The sequence below is a fragment of the Mus caroli genome, chromosome 1, assembly GCF_900094665.2.
Source record: "Mus caroli chromosome 1, CAROLI_EIJ_v1.1, whole genome shotgun sequence".
Classification (NCBI taxonomy): Eukaryota; Metazoa; Chordata; class Mammalia; order Rodentia; family Muridae; genus Mus; species Mus caroli.
In genome coordinates, this window is record NC_034570.1 from 174,659,736 (window position 1) to 174,683,565 (window position 23,830).

At 46.7% G+C, this 23,830-nt stretch overlaps 1 protein-coding gene across 1 annotated transcript in view; it reads right to left on the reverse strand.

The window, feature by feature from the left end:
- Positions 1-268: 268 nt before the first annotated feature.
- The window catches only part of Marc1 (mitochondrial amidoxime reducing component 1), a 24,630-nt gene continuing 1,068 nt past the window's right edge, over positions 269-23,830 (reverse strand). The window contains exons 2-7 of the mRNA XM_021158543.2: positions 20,703-20,876; positions 17,600-17,762; positions 15,537-15,677; positions 8,833-8,894; positions 8,640-8,711; positions 269-829 (exon numbers count right to left, since the gene is read on the reverse strand). Coding sequence (XP_021014202.1) covers positions 703-829; positions 8,640-8,711; positions 8,833-8,894; positions 15,537-15,677; positions 17,600-17,762; positions 20,703-20,876 — 739 coding nt within the window. The 3' untranslated portion in view covers positions 269-702. The remainder of the gene's footprint in view (positions 830-8,639; positions 8,712-8,832; positions 8,895-15,536; positions 15,678-17,599; positions 17,763-20,702; positions 20,877-23,830) is intronic.

Consider the following 23,830-nt stretch of genomic DNA (forward strand, 5'->3'; position numbering starts at 1 on the left):
CCACATGCTAGGAACGATCTTGAATCCTTTAGTGAGGCGCATCAACACTTTGCTTCAAGAGTGGAAACACCTTCTTTTTCACAGAGCTGAGAGCCAGTCTGGATGCTGTAGAGAGCTGGCTTTGACCCTGACACTTCAGAGGTGTTCTTGGGCTAAAGGGTCTGTCAAACTTCACACTGTCAGTAAGCAACAGCATCCAATATCTTTAGGGCTTGCTCTTTAAACCCTTTCCAAAGCCTGGGCTCGAGGAGAAAAGTAAAAGCCGTCATTCCAACTTTACTTGGGAGAGCATTTAATTCCCATTGTATGCACCATGTCCAAGGGCAGCAGAACATTCTGGAACATTCTTCTGGCTTACACAGTCTTCCTCCTTTTTTCTTCTCTTTCCCAAAAGAAGGCTAGGGAGATGATGTCTTGGCAAGTGAATTCCGACGTAGAAGGATTACTCCGTATTTATAAACAGGGCAATATGATAATCCCTTCATGCTACAAGAAACTTAACAGGGACCTGCTAAGTTCGCAAAGCAGTATTTTCCTGCTTTGTGGGCTGGCCCCAGGAAACATTGAAACAGACGGAAATCTGAAAGAAGAGAAACTTGGAACTGGCGGATCCAAAGAACAGGCTAAAGAACTGTTTCAAGCGATGTCTGTTTGTAAAGGTCTTTTAAGAGACATCTGTTCTTCCAGAACGAACAGTTCCCATCACTGGCCCAGGAGGTACACAGGGTCTCCCACTCTGACTGTCCCTGGATTTTCCAGAGCAAAGTATTGTCCAAAGATGGGTAACTTTCCATACAGCGCTTGCTCCGAAGGGTCACACAGGCGGTAGCTGCAACAGGAAAAGACCCGGATGAGTCACAAGAACAGGAAGAACTTGGACCCCACGTGGCTTTGTCAGGGCTGAAGCAGGTGTTCACCCAGCCAGGTGGGCGGTGCCTAGAGCAGAGTTCCAATCAGCTCTAATGGACCAGCACCCTCAGGGATGGGGGGTGGGGCAGAGAGTAACAGGCCCGTTGGAAGCACCGAGGATGGCCAAAAGCTACGTCATCTCGACTTTTCCCCACAATGACATTCCCTTCCCCAACATTAAGATATAGGTGCTTGGGACTGGAGAGATGGCTTAGTGGTTACGAGCCCTGGCTGCTCTTCCAGAGGACTAGGGTTGGGTTCCTAGCACCCACACCAGGAGGCTCATAACTGCTTGTAACACTTGGGTCCCATCTGCTCCAATTCCTTCCTCTGGCTCTGCTATGACTGTATACATGTGGCACACAGAAGACCAGAAGCAGGTAAAACACTCAGGAACAGTAAACAAACTGACAAACAAAAAACCAAATAAGCTTAAAATTTAAGAAAGACTTAAAATTAAAAAAAAAAGAAATCCCATATGCCGGAGTTTGTATCATGGAATCCTATCTGACTTGCTGCTCTCACCAGACATGCCTGGAATTTTCCTTTTCTCTCACAATTCCTCCACAGTGTCACCTAGTCCAAGGTCACAGACAGACTCTCGGCCCCTCCACTGCATCTCTTCTCTTCCCGGCCCATGGTCAGCCAGAGCAGAGGCCCTTGGAGGCTATCATCTGATTTGCTCCCTTCTCTCACCCGCATTGTTCCAGCGTTGCTGCCGACATGGCAGACGTACATGAGAAGTTGCATTATCAAATCCTCTAACTTCTTAGCCAGCTCTCTTTAGTTTTCATCCCCGTCCCACATCAACTTATTGTGGACACTATTCTATGTTTGTCTTTTTAAGAAAAGGGTTTGCTTGTTTTTACTTAAGCATCTGAGTTTCTCTCTGCATTTGCATAAGCACAGCACACACGTGCAGGGGCTGAGGATGCCAGAAAAGAGCTCTCCTGAAGCTGGAGTTATAGGCAGTTATGGGTGTCCACAATGGGTCTTGGGAACTGAACCCTGGTTCTCTGGAAGAGCAGCTCTGCTTTTAACCACTGAGCCACTTCTTCAGCCCCATGCTGCCTTGACTTCATTTGGACCTTATTATTCTTTAACTAAGAAAGCCTCTCTGGCTGCCCAGTGCATAAAGAATAATACCGCAGGGGCTGGAGAGATGGCTCAGTGCTTTAAGAGCACTGACTGATCTCCCAGAGGTCCTGAGTTCAATTCCCAGCAACCACATGGTGGCTCACAACCATCTGTAATGGGATCCAATGCCATTACATTCTGGTGTGTCTGAAGACAGCTGAAATGTACTCACGTACATAAAATAAATAAATAATTCTTTAAAAAAGAAAGAAAGAAAGAAAGAAAGAAAGAAAGAAAGAAAGAAAGAAAGAAAGGAAGGAAGGAAGGAAGGAAGGAAGGAAGGAAGGAAGAATAACACCGCAGCTCTACCACATGGTGTGCAAAGCTCTGTACCCAGCTCCAGACAGCTTTCTTAAACTTTTCTCTCCTGAGACATACTGTGCCCATGTAACACTGCAGAATTACCCACTGTGCTTTATATGGCTTGCTGATTCCTTTAGCCATCCCTCCTCCCATATAACCATCCCTCCTCCCCCATAACTATCCCTCATCCCTATCCCTCCTCCTCTTCCCCAAGAAACAGAATCCCACCTTTCTCTCTAGGGCTCTGCTCAAATGTGACCTGCTCCAGGGAAAAAGCCCATAATCCCATAAGGCAGCAGCAAGTTCCTGTTTTTTAACTTCTCTGTTCTTGCCATGTGTTGTCCTATAGGTTCAGGTCACATGTCTGTCTGTTCTATGGGACAGAATGACCTGGGGAAGTCAAAGTGTGTCCAGTTCCCTTTATCCACTTAACACTCAGTTCTGGGCTTTGTCAGTCACCTCTGGCTCACACTGCTTGTTGAATGGCTGTGTGTTGGTGAGACCCTTAAAGACAGTGTGAGCTAGATGTGGTCATCCCAGCACTCAGGAGACCGAAGTTGGAGGATATCAAGTTTAAGGTCAACCTGGCTACATAGCAAGACCTTACAGGAGGGTGTGGAGGGGGTGTGTGGAGGAGGGATACGTACCTCTGCCAGGCAGAAAACTCAAGAAGCCATGGAGTGTTCATATACACAGCCTGGAAATGTCATGGTAAGACCCTGCCCACAGCGCCTTTCCACCAGGAAAGCTTCTTTTAGCTTCTCACTTAAGCTGACCTCAACATTATTATTGAAATTAATAATTTTTTTCCTACTTTACCTTTAAAACATCACCTTGTGAGCTAAAGGGATCTGCAACCCTATTGTTGGAACAACATGATGTACTAACCAGAACCCCGGAGCTCTTGTCTCTAGCTGCATATGTATCGAAAGATGGCCTAGTCGGCCANCAATGGAAAGAGAGGCCCATTGGACTTGCAAACTTTATATGCCCCAATATAGGGGAATGCCAGGGCCAAAAGAATGGGAATGGGTGGGTAGGGAAGTGGGGGGCGCTATGGGGGACTTTTGGGATAGCATTGGAAATGTAATTGAGGAAAATATGTAATAAAAATATTAAAAATCAAAAAATATATATATATAAAAAAAAACATCACCTTGTAAAAACTTGGCACTACCTACTCTTCAAAACAGAAATGTCTGACGAGAATAGAGACTCAAACAAGATCCCAAATGTTCAGGGTCAAAAGGTACAACCTAGGCTACCCTTGACCTATTGATCTTCCTACCTCTGCCTCTTCAGCATCTCTTTCCAATTGTGCTACCACAACCAACAGAGATCTAAATTTTCTGTTGAGGAAGTAGATGTGGGGCAAGATCTCATGTGGTCCAGGTGGATAAGGGGTTAACTGAGGCTGTGACAATGCCCAGCTTAGGAGGTGCTGGGGATCAGATGGAGGTCCTTATGTGTTCTAGGCTTCCTAATGTAGCCCTGAACCCGGCACATTGCAGCTATTCAAGAAAGGAGTGGATAGATGGATGAATGGATGGATGGATGGACAGATGGACAGAAGGATGGACAGATGGATGGATAGATGGATGGACAGATGTATGTATGGATGGATGGATAGATGGATGGATCAATCTATCAATCGATGGATGGATAAAGCTGCTAATCTGGGCTATCTCAGCTTGCATAAAGTGTTTCCAGATGGCATAGCCTGCAGTAACCTTGGACCCATGAATTCAGGTATCTCTTCTTACTTCTCTCTCTCTTGGTTGCCACGTGATGGAAGAGACACTTGGGCATGGGGTAGGAGGGAGAGAGCATTTGTTTGTGTGGCTTGGCATGTCTTATTCCCAGGCTCTGTACTGTTGGACTGAGGAGTCTACCTATCTCAGGGACTCCCTACACCTCTTACACACTTGCATATGCATCAAGCACGTCCCACAATAGGCTAGCCCTTTTTACAAGCCTTAATAGGAATGTGTGACATCCTTGCTCTACATTTGCGTCTCAGAGGCAAAACCTTTGTGCCCAAAATCCCATCTCTAAATGCTAGTCTGGTATCAGAGCCCAGAAGGAAGATCAGGAGCTCAAAGTTATCTCATCCTCTAGCAAGACTGATACCACTCTTCATATCTACATATTCCTAGGCAACCCTCTTCCCCAAGCCTGGTAAGAATCCAGAGATGCAACCAATCACACATCTATCTTTATCCTGGACAGTTCCTAAGTGTCAGGTGAGAGAGACCAAGTGAGGTCAAGAGCGGCCTCTGGTGGACATAACTAGGTATCGCAAGAGGTGTGTACCAAACCTTTTCTATCCGTATTGTCTGATGAATGAATCTTCTCTGACTCTATCTCTATCCCTATCCCTATCCCTATCTATCTATCCATCTATCTATTTCTAACATCTATGTATATATCTATATCTACATCTATATCCATATATCTATACAAATCTATTGATATCGAATAGAGATAGAGATACAGATATCTGTATCGGCATATCTGTTGCATATGCAGGCCTGTGTGACACTGGCCAGCTTAGGAGGTGCTGGGGATCAGATGGAGGTCCTTATGTGTTCTAGGCTAGCACTCAAGACCTTGAGCTATAGCACCATAATTATATAAATGTGTGAGATTGTCAAAGAACATATTAAATTAGAATTTGAGATAATGTCTCACTTTGTAGCTCAGAATGACCTGGAACTTAACTACGTAGACCAGGATAACCTCAAATTGGGCCAGTCCTCCGGCTTCAGCCTCCAAGTAGCTGCCACCATACTGAGCAATACATTATATTTCCNCCCCCCCCCAAAAAAAAAAAACCTCATGTATTTCATTGGTGCATCTAGAAAGTGCAATTACCCCGGTCAGTAAGAGCCCCTAAGAGATGTTGTTTATCCTAAACAGAGGTCCCGGGACTAGACATTGTAGCTCAGGGGTACAGCACACATGTTTGAGCCTCTGGGTTTCCTCCCAGCACTGAAAACAACCATCAACAAACAACTGCTCCTCCTGCCAGACGTCTCCATCCTTACATGATGGTGTGAGCAGAGTCAATTATGAAGTGCTGTATACTAGTGAGGAGCAGGTGTGAGTCACACTGCCTTCTGTGCTCACACCAGTGACCAGGCTTGACTACAGGCAAGGTCCCTAGCCACTCCCCATGTGGAGATCCCAGAGCGATGGGCAGCCTTAGGTCCACCTCTCTTCTGAGGCCTCACTGTCCACCTCCAGGGCTGGGTTCTGAGTTAGGCATCATGTGGCAGCTCCCACTCTGTCCCACTGTCCCCACTCTGGGCCACCAATGGGGTTGGGTTAAGTGTCACTGAAAGCAGCTAGCTTTAAGAATAGAAAGTTCTGGGGGCTGGTGAGAGCAGGGGTTAAGAGCACTGACTGCTTTTCCTGGAGGTCATGAGTTCAAATCCCAGCAACCACATGGTGGCTCACAACCACCCGTAATGAGAGGCAAACAAACAAACAAACAAACAAACCAAAAAACCCCTATGGGCCAGAGCAAGTGGGGGCCAAAGGAAGGGGAAGGGGGGGGCGATAGAAAGTTCTTCTGACTTTTCTTACTCTCAAGTGTCAAATAGATACAGCAAGATGTGGAGGGGTTTGTTTGCTAGGGCCTGTGGTCAGGACCTGGTCACCTATTGAAAAATGATACAAGTTGCTTTATTCCAGCTATGTGAAATCCTCTTACAAAAAGAAAACAAAACAACAAACAATCAAACCAAAAAAAAAAAAAAAAAAACACAAAAAGCCGGGGCTAGAGAAACGGTTCAGTATTTAAGAGCAATAGCTGCTCTTCCAGAAAACCCAGGTTCAATTCACAGCATGCCATGGAAGGTCCCAACTGTCTGTAACTGCAGTTCCAGGGGGATCTGTAACACCAGGCATGCATGTGGTGTGCGTATATATGCGTACAGGCAATACCCATACACATAAAAATATTAAATAAATAGATCTTTACATAAAACAAAACAAAACAAAACACCCTGAAACCTCAAGGTCCCAAGCATGCTGGGACAGAACTCGGTGACAGAACGCTCACCTATTGTACACAATGTCCTGGGATCCAATCCCAGCACTATAAAAGATAAAGAAGAAAGGAAAAAGAAGAGAAGGCCCACTTCAGTCAGTCCTCTAAGAAAGAACAGTGATTTCATCCGTTCATTGTACTATCCCATGAGCAGACACGCCTCCCTGTGTCTATCCAGCATCAGTCCTTCGCTGGACTAATCCTCTACTGCTTTGTCTCGCTTTGCCCGGCTGGGTACAGTCGGTCAGGCAGGTGGGAGAGAGGTCAGCTGCCCTGCCCAGCACAGTCAGTGCAAAGCAGCGCCATCTCCCGGACATCAGCAATACCCAAGTTGCTGCCGGAGGGCTGCATGCTCAGCTTGTGGTTTACACCCGTGCACCGGGGCCTCTCCCTACTCGATTTATGACCACCTGTCCCGGGAAGGGCGTAAATCACTATATCCGTGGCACTTTAAATCTCAGGGAGAGATAGGAGAAGACACCTAGGCCGGTAGCACTGTCTCCCTGGGTATTAGAAGCAATTAGGGCCCGACTGCTGGGCTTAGAGAAGCCTGCAGAAGATCAGGAGGTGAGTACAGGCCCCTGTGATCACTCCCACGCGGTGATCACCCCCACGCTGCCGCTTCCTGCCCCTACTCTGAGTTTTGGGTCCATTACTCTTTCTACAAACATAGATTCCCAAGGGAGGGGCTCTGACAGCGCAGAGAACCAGCCGCAGTACCCAGAGTGCTTTGAGGAAGAGATGGGTCTGCAATTGTGTGAGCCTTTCAAGACTAGAGAGAAAGGAAGTATGAGATCGGGCAGTGTGTGAGGGAGAGATCAAAGGTGACAGCCAGCTCCCGAGTCTTTTATCTGACCTACACATAGACTCATCTAAGTTTTCCTCATCTCCTATTTTATGAGGATCAGAGCCATGTCTAGTGATATATATAGTCCAAGCTACCCAGGAGACTGAGACAGAAGAATCAGAAGTTCAAGGCTTACCAAGTTCAAAGCCAACCTGAACGTCCTAGAGGAACCCTGCCTCAAAACAAAAAGTAATGGCTGCTTTAGAGCACTTGCTGCTCTGGCAGAGATCCAAGTTCAGTTCCTAGCTCCCACGCGGTGACTCACAACTGTCTACAACTATAGCTCCGGCCTGGCAGTGATGGCGCACGCCTTTAATCCCAGCACTTGGGAGGCAGAGGCAGGAGGATTTCTGAGTTCGAGGCCAGCCTGGTCTACAGAGTGAATTCCAGGACAGCCAGGGCTATACAGAGAAACCCTGTCTCGAAAAACCAAAAAACCAAAACCAAAAACAAAATACAACTATAGCTCCAGGGGATCTGATGCCCTCTTCTGGCCTATGTGGGGACCATACACATACAAGCTATACACAAATATAAATATATAAATACATATATACCCATATGCAGTAATAATAATAATAATAATGAGGAGGAGGGGGAGGGGGAGGAGGAAAAGGAGAAGGAGGAGAAGGAGGAGAAGGAGGAGGAGGAGAAGGAGGAGAAGGGAGAAGGAGAAGGAGAAGGAGAAGGAGAAGGAGAAGAAGAAGAAGAAGAAGAAGAAGAAGAAGAAGAAGAAGAAGAAGAAGAAGAAGAAGAAGAAGAAGAAGAAGAAGAAGAAATAATAATAAGTAAAAATGATGGCTGGAGACAGAGCTCGGGGTAGAAGCTTGCCAAGCATCATGAGGTCCTGGATTCAATCCCTAGAACCTAAAACCAGAACAGATTGAGGGCCTGGCCTAAGGAGACTTGCTGACAGTAACAACATTGCCATGGCTGGGTCTCTTCCCACTGTCCAGCCTTCCTGTCTTTCACTTTGCTGTGTCTCCTCCATTCCATGGAAGATAAAAAGACCAGATCCTCCACTGCTCTGATGGCATATAAATACAAATAAGAGCTGTGTGTGTCCCCAAACCTGCTCCTCTGGGGAATTTTGCCTCACATAGTGACATTTCCCACAGTGCCTTATGGGAGCCCCTATCCCACCTTACCCCCATTACCCTCTGGAGATACCTTCCAAGACCCCCTGTGGGAACAGCAAATTATAGGCAGTATGGAACCCTGGGCATAATTATCTTTTCTGTACATACCAACTGCCTAGTGGCCAGAACTCCCTAAAGCTCCCATTCTGCATGGGTGTTCTATTTCCACTGTTTCCCCTTACAAATGTTAATAAACATGGCTCCTCAGATGCCCAGACCCCTGGATGAGACCCCACACCCCTGGTTCTACCTCTTCAGTGTTTCCAGAGGCTCCTTCCTGTCCGAGATGCCAGTGTCTGGATCCACTGTTGTTAAAAGGCACCTAGACACACACGCACACAAAAAGCATTGCACGGGGAACAAAGCAGAGAGGCCCTGCCCTCACCCTCATCCCCACCCAATCCCACCCCATCCCCCACCCCCATGACAGGAAAGGGTCTTACCGGGTACAAGGCATCACCCGTTTCAGTTCCACATCTCCAATGAGAACCTCGTTCCAAGAATCCTAGAAAGTAAAGAACACATTCCCAGGAGCTCCTTTGGGCACCCACCTGTGCAGGGACTTGTGGGAAGTCATACCTAGTGATGTCATTGCATCAGAGGTACTGGGCTTCACCTCAGTCCAGAGGGGCCAGCGGACACCACACGCCTGTTAGTTCCCTGACTTCCTATCCCCTCTCCATCCTCTCCCCTCTTTGAAAGCTGGTCCACCCATGACGCCCTATGTTGAACTCCCAGCACTGAGCATGATGTCATGCACCTTTAATCCTGGCACCTGGGAGGCAGAGACAGGAGGATCCGAACTTCTAGGCCAGCCTTGATACATAGCAAGTTTGTTTCAGCAGAGCCAGGGCTGTTACACAGGGCAACACTGTTTAAAACAGACAGACAGAGAGTCTGTGTGCTGCTCTTGCAGGACACTAGCCTTCCGTTCCCAGCAATCTTCTTATTTAAAAGAGGGTTATCAGGTGTGGTGGTACATGCCTTTGACCCCAGCACTCAGGAGGGTGGATCTCCTTGAGTCTGAGACCGTCCTGGTCTATATAGCAAGTTCCAGGCCAGTTGGTTTTACATAGTAAGACTCCTCTCTCTCTCAAAAAAAAAAAAAAATAGCACCATCTGGAAAGTGCCTGTATAGCAAAGGGAAGGAGGAGGAGAAAGCAATTACTACTGACTTCACACCAGGCCTGGAAAGGTGCTGTGCCCTCAAGAGTCCACGGGAGTCTAAGTCAGGACACACTGGCTGGAGGTATTATCTCCAGACAAGATGGGCTCAGTGTCAGAAAGGCCTGGACAAAGCCAACTCTGGCCTAAGGTTATACAACCACTACAGGCCCAATTTACAGTTTATAGAGCTCTTATAGAAAGTACAGACGAAGAAAATGAACTTTGTCATGGTAACAGACCTTGAAAGCTGGAAAGAGGGTATGGAATTACTATTATTGTTGTTATTATTATTATTATTTCCATGTAAGGATGACTTAAAATTCATTTACTTATTAATATTGTCTATGTGTGTGAAGGGGTGTGAGAGGTGTCATGGTGAGTGGTAAGTCTTATGAGCTGAGTCCACTTACAGGCTTAGTATAGACATTTTGAGAGACAGAATAATATTGAGCAAGGCAGTCACACTGAAAAGCATAAGAGCTCCCACAGGGCCCCTGGGAACTTGTCCCTTGCCTCTCTAGGGTTCAAGAGAGAACACTTTGTGGTCCAGATGTGATGATGTATCGAACTCTGACCTAGCTGGAGACCAAGAACTGAGAATCACAAGACAAGTGTGTGTGACTGGGCCCGGGAGGGGCAGAACAGAGGGAGGAGCCAGGAACAAATTTCCAGTGCCAAGTTCAGTAAAAGTGTTGTGCTCCAAGCAGATGCTGGGAAGTGACAAGGGCTCTGGGTAAGGGAGGAGCCTGCGGGCAGCCTGGGAGCTGCCTCTTCTTTATCAACAGAACTGAGCCCGTCAGAGGGAGTCCTGGGCTGTATGACCCTCAGGAGCAGCAGGTGAAACACAGCAGGATTGGGATTGCTGCAGGTTGTTGAGAATTGCAGAGGGGCAGGGGAGAGAGTAGAAGAGAGAGGGGGAGGGGAAAGAGAGAGGGAGAGAGAGGGGAGAGAGAGGGGAGAGAGAGGGAGAGAGAGAGAGAGAGAGAGAGAGAGAGAGAGAGAGAGAGAGAGAGAATGAATCAGAACTTCTAAGCCAGCCTTGATACATAGCAAGTTTCAAGTTTGTTTCAGCACAGCGGGGGGCTGTTACACAAGGAAACCCTGTTCAAAACAAAGAAACAAACAAGTGACAGTCTCAAAACATCAGTTGTTGCCTTTTGTCAAGCTGATTAATGATTGGCAGAAGCCTGTGCATATGGCCCATTGTCACAAAGGAGCAGAAGTAGCCATTGCATAAGGAGGCATGCAGTTCACTCACTGCACAGACACTCTCCCATCTTTAGAGAAATGTTGCAAGACATTTGATCACACTTCAACCTTGAGACTGTGTCATTTACTGGAAAAACCTGTTTCTTGCTGTGGTGTGGCTCAGCCTTCGCTCACACGAATATTTAATCCCTCTGACTGGAATGCACATGCCCTTAGCCCATGTCTCTAATTCCAAACAATGAAGGTAAAGTTAGTTCGCTGAAGGAAGCACCCATGTTTGAAGGTGATCTTCTTCATGAAAGTGATCTGCCTTCATGACAGATCAGGCAGAGTCAAAGTCAAATAAGTGGCAGACAAAGCTATAAAAGAGAAAGATTGGACAGAATAGTATATACCCCACTCTCATGAGACCAGAGAGAAAAGAGAGGCTCCTTAAGAGACAGCAGCATGGAGAGAGGAGGCAGTTTTACTAGGAGAGTTTTACAGAGAGGGGATGAAGAGAAAATGAGCCAGAGCAGGAGGAGAAGTTAGAAGATTACAATAGATTAGTTTGAGGCCAAGCAGAGCAAAAACGTCAGAGGCCAAGAAAAAACCTGGATTGAATCAGTCAGCTTGCAGAGGGGTTTGGGCCAGACCAGCTGAGTTGAATCAGCCAGCTAGAGATCGGAAAGAACTAGGAAGGGGTGAGCTTATTCAGCAGCAAGTCTCAGAGGCGGAGACGCTAATCTAGACCTAGATTAGATTGTATGGAGGCTAGAAGTTTCCAGGACTAGGACTTAGGGTTGCAGACAGAGGCAGTAAACCTCTGAGATGACAATTACATCAGGCGAATAGACGTTACCTTCACAGAACATACACGTTTGAACCTGAGAGTATGCAAGGGATATTTTATATAAAACATTGGAAGTGAGCTAGCAAGATGGCTCATTGGTAAAGATACTTGCCAACCAAATCTGAAGCCCTAAATTCAATCCCTAGGACACAGATGACTGCGGGAGAGAGCCAATTTCCACAAATTATCCTCTAACCTCTACACATGCACAGAACATATACACATGCACATAAATAAATAAATAAAAATTTAAAAGTATCAGGGGTGTGTGTGTGTGGGAATGGAATTCCTAGATTGTTCTTTTCCCATCATTCCTTGTTCATCTCTTACAGCAAAGCCAAGAGACAGAATAGTTCCTCCAACATATGGGGTTAGAACTCAATCACTTGGCAGAGGTAAGGGCTTCTTTCTAGTCTCCTCTGCTTTTCCCTTTCAATGTACATAGGAAAAGTATGGCCAGAAGTAAATTCCTATTTAAGACTGACATCTCCGCTGGGTACCCACTGATGGCCTCAATCACCAAGCCCTCCGGGCCAGGGCTTCTTAAATGTTTTTCCATTCACTACTATTTCTTTCTTTCCTTTTTTTTTTTAATTTATTTTTTTAATTAGGTATTTTCTTCATTTACATTTCAAATGCTATCCCAAAAGTCCCCCAGACCTTCCCCCCAGCACTCCCCTACCAACCCACTCCCACTTCTTGGCCCTGGCATTCCCTCATACTGAGGCATATAAAGTTTGCAAAACCAAGGGGCTTCTCTTCCCAATGATGGCCGACTAGGCCATCTTCTGCTACATATGCAGCTAGAGACATGAGCTCTGGGGTACTGGTTAGTTCATTTGGTGTTCCACCTATAGGGTTGCAGACCCCTTTAGCTCCTTGGGTACTTTCTCTAGCTTCTCCATTGGGGGCCCTGTGTCCCATTCAATAGCTGACTGTGAGCATCCACTTCTGTGTTTGCCAGGCCCCGGCATACCTCACAAGAGACAGCTATATCAGGGTCCTTTCAGCAAAATATTGCTGGCATATGCAATGGTGTCAGCGTTTGGAGGCTGATTATGGGATGGATCCCCAGGTATGGCAGTCTCTAGATGGTCCATCCTTTCGTCTTAGTTCCAAACTTTGTCTCTGTAACTCCTTCCATGGGTATTTTGTTCCCAATTCTAAGAAGGGGCATAGTGTCCACACTTTGGTCTTCCTTCTTCTTGAGTTTCATGTGTTTTGCAAATTGTATCTTATATCTTCGGTATCCTAAGTTTTTGGGCTAATATCCACTTATCAGTGAGTACCTATCATGTGAGTTCTTTTGTGATTGGGTTACCGCACTCAGGATGATGCCTTCCAGATCCATCCATTTGCCTAGGAATTTCATAAATTCATTCTTTTAAATAGCTGAGTAGTACTCCATTGTGTAAATGCACAACATTTTCTGTATCCATTCCTCTGTTGAGGGACATCTGGGTTCTTTCCAGCTTCTAGCTATTATAAATAAGGCTGCTATGAACATAGTGGAGCATGTGTTCTTATTACCAGTTGGAACATCTTCTGGATATATGCCCAGGAGAGGTATTGCAGGATCCTCCGGTAGTACTATGTCCAATTTTCTGAGAAACCGCCAGACTGATTTCCAGAGTGGTTGTACAAGCTTGCAATCCCACCAACAATGGAGGAGTGTTCCTCTTTCTCCACATCGTCGCCAACATCTGCTCTCACCTGAATTTTTTATCTTAGCCATTCTGACTGGTATGAGGTGGAATCTCAGGGTTGTTTTGATTTGCATTTCCCTGATGATTAAGGATGCTGAACATTTTTTCAGGTGCTTCTCAGCCATTTGGTATTCCTCAGGTGAGAATTCTTTGTTTAGCTCTGAGCCCCATTTTTAATGGGGTTATTTGATTTTCTGGAGTCCACTTTCTTGAGTTCTTTATATATATTGGATATTAGTCCCCTATCTGATTTAGGATAGGTAAAGATCCTTTCCCAATCTGTTGGTGGCCTCACTACCACTTTCTACTTGAGAAATCTTTATGTGATTCCCCAAGCATCCAGTTATACAAAATAGACACAGTTTCCAAACATGTGTTGCAAATAAATCATAAAAACCATTTTTAAAACAATTCTTCAAAGCATTTACCATTTAGTCATTTGTGAAAGACGAAAGTGAAACCTGTATGCTAATGACATGAATGTCTTTGTCTGACAAAATAAAAATACAAAGAAATTCTTACTGGCTATGTGCTGAAGTGAAGGTAGAAAAGGGTTACCTTTGTTTTCTGTTATGAAACTATTACGTTGTGCAGAAACTTTGTATGCGCAATAAAACCACCACAACTCATAACAAACAAAATCAATCGGAGCCAAGGTATTGCTTTTGTTGTGTGCTGTGATGGTGGTACACTCGAAGTGTTCATGTGTTCAGAACTGAGGCTGCAGTAAAATCACGTGATGCAATATGGGCAAGCACTGCCAGAAACACATCAGATTCACTGTGTGGTTGTGAGTTGTTTCACGTTCATCCCTGAATCCATTACACTTCTATTGCTGTGATCAAACACTATGAGCAATCATCTTATAAAAGAAGCCACTTATTTGGGGTTATTCCAGAAGTTAGAGTCTGGGCTGGCAGAACAAAGGCATAGCAGCAGGGAGAGCTGAGACCTCACATACTGAGCCCCAAGTACAAGCAGAGAGAGCCAACTGTAATGTCACTAGGTCATAGGTCCTGTGATGGTTTGTATATGCTCGGCCCAGGGAGTGGCAGGATTAGAAGGTGTGGCCCTGATGGAGTAGGTGTGTCACTGTGGATGTGGGTTATAAGACCCTCATTCTAGCTGCCTGGAAGTGAGTATTCTGCTAGCAGCTGTCAAATGAAGATATAGAACTCTCAGCTTCTCCTGCACCATGTTCCTACCTTGATGATAATGGACTGAACCTCTGAACCTGTAAGTCAGCCCTAATTAAGGTTGTTCTTATAAGAGTTGCTTTGGTCATGGTGTCTGTTCACAGCAGTAAACCCTAGCTAAGACAAGTCCCAAACCTCCCCAAGCAGTGACATCAACTGGGAACCAGCTATTCAAATGCTTGAGACCACGAAGGACATCTCATTGCAACCATCGCTGGCCCTGTTCCACATTCTTCATGATCCTCACATTTGGTTCTGTCGTGACCAGCATCTGCCTTCATCACAGATCAGGCAGAGTCAAAGTCAACGACCAAAGGTTGTCACAAAGGTAAGTAAGCTGCTAGGACCACAGAGGACACTAGAAACCAGCATCATAGTTCTCTTAGAAACCAGCATCATAGTTCTCTATGTTGAGGCACAATGTGAGACACCTGAGAACCAGAGGAAAGAGGCCCTGGAAGTGTTAGGAAATGGCACCATCGAGCTGAGAAGTGTTCCATCCCCTACCAGCTGCCATGCTAAAAATGCCAGTCTTCCTCAAATGAGTCACCAGCTAGGCAGAAATGGGGTGGGGTAGCAAGACAAAACAAGCATGTTGTTTGTCCCATGAATGACACAGACCATGCTGTCCACGCTGAGTACATGTAGCTCAACAGTCAATCTGCCTACTCAGGATTTGCCCCGTAAGTCTTAGGCCTCACAAGGCAGCACCTCTGCCTCGCCTGTGTGTGTCTTCCATCTTAGGTGCTCAACAAACCTACCAATAGAGTCACTGTACAGTACAGGGACACACAACTCCTGGCAATAGTCTAGCCCAACATAAATAGCCATTATACTTTTTGTTGTTGTTATTTTGAGAAAGGGTCTTACATAGTTTAGGCTGGCCTTGAACTCATTATGTAGCTCAGGCTGGCTTTGAACTCCTAATCCTCCTGCCTCTACCGCCATTGCTTTGATTACAGTTATGGGCATCCTGGCAATAACGACTACATCGTTCGTAAAATAAAAAGAAAGAGGCTCTTCAGGCCGAATGTTACCTCAGCATAAACGCCACATCCCGAGATGACAATGTTAGGCCTGAAGTTTGTCACTTTCACTCTGCGCTCCAACCTGGAGTTGAGATCTTCCAAGGATGCCTCAGAGAGGACCAAGAATGGACTTGCATCTGAGTAGGCCACCTGACAAGGAAGCAGACATTGGATACAATGTGGCCCTACAGTCATTGGATACACCCATGTGCATCTTCCAGACATAAGCCTTCACTTCGTAGGTGCTCAAAGGGGACATCCTGGGTCTAGTCCCTGAAATCAGAGTTCAGCCTCCACACCCCCAACACACACACACACACACACACACACACACACATCTTTATAACTATTTTTCCAGTTCTTTTCATAGACATGTCATAGCAATTCAAATCTTGTTTGTTTGTTTGGTTGGTTGTTTGTTTTGGGTTTTTTTGGTTTTTTTTGGTTTTTTTTTTTTTGTTTTGTTTTGTTTTTTTGAGACAGGGTTTCTCTGTGTAATCCTGGCTGTCCTGGGACTCACTTTGTAGACCAGGCTGGCCTCGAACTCAGAAATCCCTCTGTCTCTGCCTCCCAAGAGCTGGGATTAAAGGCGTGCGCCACCACTCCCGGCAGCAATTCAAATCTTAACTGTCCTTGCAGAACTGCTTGGCATAAAGGGGTCGCAGAGAATGCTCGGCAGTTAAGAGCACTGGCTACTGTTGCAGAGATCCAGGGTTCACTTCCCATCACCCATATGGCAGCTTACAACCACCTGTAACTCCAGTTCTAGAGGATCTGATGCCCTCTTCTGGCCTTCATAGGCATTGCTCATATGTGGTACATAAACATTTAGGCAAAACATGCACACCTATAAAATTTGGTTTTGTTTTATTTTGTTTTGTTTTATGCATGACCTCAGAGCCCTACATCACTACACATGTTCCCTTAAAGACATCACTTTGGCTGAAGAGATGGATCAGTGGGGTCCTGGGTTCAATTTCCAACAACCACATAGTGGCTCACAACCATCTGTAATGGAATCTGATGCCTTCTTCTGGTGTGTCTGAAGACAGCTACAGTGTACTTATATACATTAAATAAATAAATCTTTTTTAAAAACCAAGTCACTCAATTTTGGGGGCCTGGAGAAATAGACCAGAGTTTAAGAGCACTGGCTGCTCTTCCAGAGGTCCTGAGTTCAAATCCCAACAACCACATGGTGGCTCACGACCATCTGCAATGAGATCTGACACTTTCTTTTGGCATGCAGGGATACATGCAATCAGAATATTGTAGACATAATAAATAAATAATTTTTAAAGACATCGCTTCACCGTCCTAAGCATCATTTCCTTAGCGTTTAATACAAACGCTTTGTTTAGTGACAAAGCAATGGCTTCATTATTTTGAGAAAATGCTGACTGGTTCTATAAGTACCTATCTTTATGCTACCTCTAATTTAATATGAAGTATGAATGTTGGCCCTCATTTTTTTTTTTTTACCATTAAAGTTGTCTGTAGTGATACCACCCTATATCATGATTAGGTGAACCCTACACTTCCCCTTGTGTTCTGACACACCTTGTAAGAAAGCTAAAACATTTGGACTACACTGTTACAGAATTGATTGAAAATGATATCGCTGCAGAATAAATAGTATCGAATCTCTACAGGCAACAGAACACTTACAGGAAGTAAGTAGATACTCCCAGAAATCTTAGGCAAGGAGAGAAGAAAAGGGCTGGGGCCATGAGGCCTTGTTGTCAGCCAGGGAGAGGGGCTTGCCTCTGGGGAAGAGACTTCACACATTTCTGACCACTTTTAGGGGAGACTGGAGCCTACATAGCAGCGGTGGTCAGGCCTTCCTGCCCTGTGTACCTTGGCCCTCTACATAGAAGCCTGGTTCATGAGGGTTGTCCGGCCCAGGCTGTGAGCACAAGTCCTTCTTTGTGTCTATTGCCTGGAGTCCCTGGAGCCTGGAGGTTGCTGTGAAAAACTACAGCATTTAGCATGTCAGGGATGTGTCACATGTGGGGAAACCCACAACTTCTCTCCATGCTCAGACCACACCAAGCCTCTCGCAAGCCATTTACCTGGTCCTTGGTCCGGAACACAGCCCTCATTTGCCGAGAACTTCTGGGGCGCATGTGTGGCTCGAAGTGCACCAGGCGACAGGACTGCATCTTCAAGAAGCTGCTGACCCACTGAGCCGCATCCTCTCCACAATCCCTGCCCTGTATCTCCAGGCCATGCACTCTACAGTGGGTGGGGACAAGGCAATAGGGAAGAACAATTTGGATGCTCTGAGTATGGTTAACACTGTATTTCTGAATGGGTCAGAAAGCTGCATCAGTCCAACTGTGATGCTACCACGCTGCTGACGGGCCTTCATCACCAGAAGACTTTACTTTCAGCTCAGCCCTGCCTCAGAGCAACTGTATAAACCTCAGTGAGGTTGAGAGTGCTGTGTGAAGCCTCTCTTGTTGTTTGCCTTTCCCTTTTTTTTTGTTATTTTCAAGTTAGGGTTTCTTCGTGTATCCCTGGCTGTCTTGGAACTCGCTCTGTAAACCAGGCTGGCCTCGAACTCAGAGATCCACCTGCCTCTGCAGCTCAAGTCCTGAGATTAAAGGACTGAGCCACCATGCCTTTTCCCATTTGTCAAAGCAACTGGAGCATACCTGTGTCTCCCTACCCGAAAGGCACGTGTAGAGGGTGAAGGGCGAGGTAGGTTTGAATATCTTCAGAAGAACTGAGCAGGCTGGGGAGGCGGCGGCTGAGGAGCTGGCTACGTTGGTATCAGCATGAGAACCCAAGTTCCCAAAGACTGCTGGGGATTGGTTCTAATGTTTTGTCTTAATTTGGCTCCCCAAATCACATGGGAATCTATGTTCAGACACTGAGGGTCCCTGCCCCCCATTGGTTTTTGATTGACCAATAAAGAGCCAGTGGCCAATGGCTGGGCAGGGTGAAAGAGGTGGGACTTTTAGGATTCCTGGGCAAGAAATCCTGGGGGCGAGGGGGGTGGGCGGGAAGAAGAAGGGATTCTGCTATGAGAGGGACATAGAACAGACCATGCATCAAGAAGGAGCAGAAAGGTCAGACTTAAGAGCTCATCGACACGTAAGAATTCAGGAAAGTGGCCCCAGGGGTCACTCCCCCATTGGGTCTGGGGTAGCAGAATGTGAAACATAGATTTTAAAAGGGGATGATAACTCAGGAGTATTGGAGGGGAAAGTAGGTTAGCTACGTGGAGTTAGGGAGAAGCCTAGTGGCTGAGCTAGTAAGGCATGTTAAAATTAATGCTGTGTGTCTGTGTGTGTGGTGTGTGTGTGCGTGCACATGCACACATGCCTGCCTGCCTGCCTGCCTGCATGCCTGCCTGCCTTACATTCAAGAATCCAGAGAATTCTGGTGGGTGACAAGCTGTGCAATCACCCGCCAGGAGCTCAGAGTGGATTAACAATTTACCTCCACATCCAGACTCAGTCACCTGAGAGGAGCCTCAAGTGAGGAACCGTTAGCTGATATAAGGAGACCCAGATCCTTGTGGTGGAAAGAGACAGAGAGAGAAAGGCAGAGACAGAGACAGACACAGAGACAGAATTTTCAGCAGTAGTGGGGTTTGAACCCAGGGCTTTGTGCATGCTAAGCGAACACTCTACCGCTGACCCACGTCTCCATCCCTTTTACTGTTTCTTCATTTTTTTTTCAGGTGGCATCCACTGAGTTGCCCAGGCTGCCTTTGAATTTATGATCCTCCTGCCTCAGCCTCCCTCCTGCTGGGATTACAGGCCTGATTGAGATGGATTCCTGGGGGGGGGGGTTGTTTGTTTGTTTGTTTAAGATAGGGCTACTCTGTTTAGCCCTGGCTGTCCTGGAACTCACTATGTATACCAGGCTGGTCTTGAACTTACAGAGATCAGCCTGCCTCTGCCTCCTGAGTGCTGGGGCTCAAGGTGTGTGCCATCACACCCAACTCATGTGGCATATAAATTAAAAATACAGAAGCAATAGCAAAAATATAATTAAGCCAAATCATTTTCCTACAATGAGAAAAAGGAAATTCAGCTGCTGTTTCTTAGCTGCTAAGTCAGGCCCCAGAGCACCTCCCTTCCCTCAGCCCACCAGCATCAGGGCTCAGGAAGCGGGCTTGCGTATCGAAAGCCCAAGCAATGACCTCCTTCGGGAAACTGAACACAGGACACCTCTTCAGTTACCTCTGTTCTTCTCCACTTTGTAACTTCCCCTCTCCGAGCTGAATATCATATCTAACAGGGCATTGTTACCAGACCCTATGAAAGGACAGTCCTGGGACAGATTAGGACTTCCCCTCTTCTAAGACACCTTCCCTCCCTATCCCCAGTTTTGTCCTGGATTCTTTGCTGGGATTATTATTTTTCTCTTAGCTTTATGTTCAGCGTGCTTTGGCCCCCATTGCTTTCTACATAGTAATTTAATTAGTTCGTTTGTGTTGAGTTGGGGTTCAAACCCAGAGCTTCCAGTATGCTAGGCGAGTGCTCTACCACTGCACCACATCCTCAGCTTGCTACACTGGGCTTTGTGTCCCTTGTCCCCACACTAGCTTTTGAAGCAGCTCTCTCATTTCCCCTCTCATGCAGAGGACAGAGTACTGAGGGGTCCTGTGCGTTCGATGGCTAACTGTTAACAGTGTTTTCTTTAGAGTCTAGATTTAACTATCTACCTACTGACCTATCTATGTAAAGCCAGGATTTCATGTAGCCCAGGCTGACCTCAAATTCATCATACAGCCATAGATGACCCTGAGCTTCAGATCTTCCTGCCCCTACCTCTTCAGCCCTGGAATTACAGGTGTGTACCATCATGCCTAGATGATGTAGTATTGGAGAGTAAACCCAGGGCTTCTTGTATGATATGGTAGGCAAGTACTGGACCATCTGAGGGAATTCACAGACCTATCCATCTATACATGTGTGATATGAAATATTGAGACAATTATTTGAGGGGAAGAAGGGGCCAGTGGAGTACAGGACAAGGGAACATGGTGCTAATATGAGCAAGGTACAGGGTGTTGTGTGTAAGTGTGTGTGTGTGTGTGTAAATGGCATAATGAAGCCCATCAGTTAGTTTGTAAGCTAGCTGAAAAACACCTAAAGGCTGAAGTGAGGAGCACTGCGTGTGTATTTGGTCCACAGGCCAGAGGCCTGCTCTACTCACCTGCACTGGAGGAGTGGGTTTGTGGTGGGCGGGGTGATAGGCAGCAGCAGGTCCTTTGTGTAAGCTGCACTGAGAGTCAAGGTGTCGTCCTCACAGGTCAGAGAAATCAGGACCAATCGAGGCTCCTGCCGGGCAGTGACCATGTTCCCCTCTTCATTGATCACGAGCCAAAACCTGACATTGGCAAAACACAGGCAAAACATTGGCAACGAGCAAGACGGAGGCCCGCCACCGTCTTTTTACTTTAAAGGCATCAATAACCACTCAGGAATCAATGTGCAACAGTTTGAACGTTTGCCAGGACTTGATCATATTCATTAAGCATGCTCCAAGAAGGTGTTAAGAATCCACTTCACAGCCAACCAGAAGGTCGGGGGAAGCAGTGAGCTCTCAGGGACAGAAAGGCGAGGTTGTTCCTCAAGGAGTTTGCAGTCACAGAGTTCAGCTGAGCACCAGGTAGCAGCAATTCCACGCGCTGCTTTGCTTACTTTTAAATTCCAGGCATGAGTGTTTGCCTTTATCCTTGCATGCGCACCACATGCATGCAGTGCCTGCAAAGGCCAGAAGAGGGAGTGCTGGCAACAGAACCCCTTCACCCGCAAGAGCAGCAAGTGCATTGAACTGCTGAGCCATCTCTCCAGCCCCACCCACCGAATGTTTAAATACTGGGTGTTGTGAATTCTGAAGTTTGCTGAAAAGGTGAACTGTCCGTCTATACGATCCTTTCCTAGCCCACTCTCTCCATGTTTAAAGATACTTCCTCCTCGGGTGAAGGATGACTGGAGACAGAAGAGCAACAGACAGAGCCATTTCCAGAGGAAATACAATACACCACTTCTCTGCCAGGGGAGTGAAGGTTCAGAGCAGAAACTGGGGCAGAAGCCACAGAGCAGTGCTGCTTCCTGCCCTGCCCTGCCCTGCCCTGCCCTGCCCTGCCCTGCCCTGCCCTGCCCTACCCTAACCTGCCCTGCCCTAACCTGCCCTGCTCTTCACAGTTTGCTCTGCCTGCTTTCTTAAACAACCCAGGACCACCAGCCCAGGGGTGGCACTGCCACTGTGGGCTGGTTCGTTCCACCTCTATCGTTAATCAAAAAATGCCCCCACAGACTTGTCTCTAGGCATGTTCTCAACAGAGGTTCCTCTTCCCAGATAAGTCTAAATCGTGTTGAGCTGACGACAAAAATAATAATAATAATAACCAGGATATCAGGATACCCCCATTTACCATCTTATGCCTATAAATAAGTGGGCATTCATATAATTGGAACTAACGCTCTGTGGAAAGGTACGTGTTCTGTTAAAAGCTAGCATATGACCTAATGTGTCAGTCGAGGCAGAGGACCACCCTCATCACGGCTCCCAGTACGTAGATCCTCATTCTCTTGGCCTGGAACGATAAAGAGAGCCCTTGAGTGATCTTACTCCTATGGCCTCTGTCAGTCTCGACAGCGTATTCCTCTAGACACTAGAGTCTAACGCTTGTACTGTTGCTTTGCTTCAAACAAAGTTTTTGGCAAGCCCTGATTTAAAAAAAGAAAGAAAGAGAGAAAACAAAAGAACCGTTGGAGATGGGGCCAAGAACTCAGGAAAGGCCCAGCCCAGCCACTGACCACCAATAATATCACCCACACAAAGTATGCGAGTAATGGCCCTCCGGGCGATCAGCGTTGCTCAACCTTCACCACAGCTTCCAAAGCTCTGTCTTTCCAAACAGAAACTCTGCACCCAGTGAGCAGCGGCTCACCGCGCCCGCCCACCCCCTCCTCTCCTACTTCTGTTTATGAATTTGGAGTCAAGCGGTTGGAGCTGAAATCCTGTACAACTAGTCCCTCTGTCCTGCTCAGTTAAATTAGCGCTGTGTTTCCGTTGTCCGTCCTTGTTATTACAGGCTCTAGAACTGCACTCCTTGCAGAGGCTGGGTGATATTCCAGTGTCTGTATAAACCACATTTTATTTAATTTCCTCATCCCCTGATGGACACTTGGGTCATCTCCACTTCTTACTCGCCCGCTGTGCACAGTCAAGTTTCAGTGTTCCCCTGCCCCCTGTTTTCAACTCCTCCTGGTAAACACGTTAGAACATGCCAGCCTTTAAGCCTGGTGTCTTTTCCCATCTCTCTAGAATGGTTTTCCAATTTACTTGCCTGGAAAGGACCTGGCCGTTTTCTAGGCAGCCTCCTGGACCCTTCCTCTCTCTTCTCTGGCACTTGTCACTGTCCCCCTCATTTTTTGTTTGGTTGTTTGCATTTGCTGTTATTTATTTGTTTATTGCTTACGTTCCCTGAGAGCTTGTAACGAAAGTGAAGAATTTGACACCACGGCTGTGGTGCAATTCAGAACATGTTTTGTGATTCAATACGGTAGTAAAATGGCAATGCCCTTTGCCTCTGAGGCTGACAGAATCGATCTATAGACAAGAAGCTTAGTGTATATGAGATCCCACTGCTCAAAACAGGGAATAGTTAGGGTTCCTGACTGCCTGGAGCAGAGGTGAGCAGCTAACCTTTGAACTTTGTCCAGAACTGCTGCTGTGTCTTCGTGGAAGGACCATTGGTGTATTTTCTAGTGAGGGGGGGGGCAGGGAGTCTGGCAATCAACCCTGGAGCCTTGTGTCAGTCACCGTCAGCCTCTAATCTTTGGTTCTTGAGATATGAAGAATTGCAAAACACAGGTGATGGGGAGAGGCAGGCGGGGAGCGGTCACACATGACAAGGTCCACACTGAACCAAGGAACCCACTCATCTGTAACTGCCCATCAACCTCATGTAAAAGGAGCTAGGAGACAAGAAGGGCTTTGGAGCAAGAATCCCCATTTCTCCTTCCTGAACCAGTTGGTCAGCATGTCCACTGGACCGGCCTGATCTGAGGCGAATGGCTTGTGTTAGCTTTAGAGAGCTGAGACGGGGAGGTCGCAGCCTCTGTTAGCCTGTGCCCTCTGCTGAAGGAGAGGTCTGAGGATCCTGATACGCAGCCTTCCAGTGATGCCCAGAGCTAGTGGGAGACCAGACCTGAAGAGAGCAGAGCTGCTGCTGACCCTTCGCTGAAGTGCAGGCAACACAGGTCGCTCCTCAGCTGGACTCTTAGTCGCTGTTTACAAATCCCAGGTCCCCGCCCCCCCCCCCCCCCCCC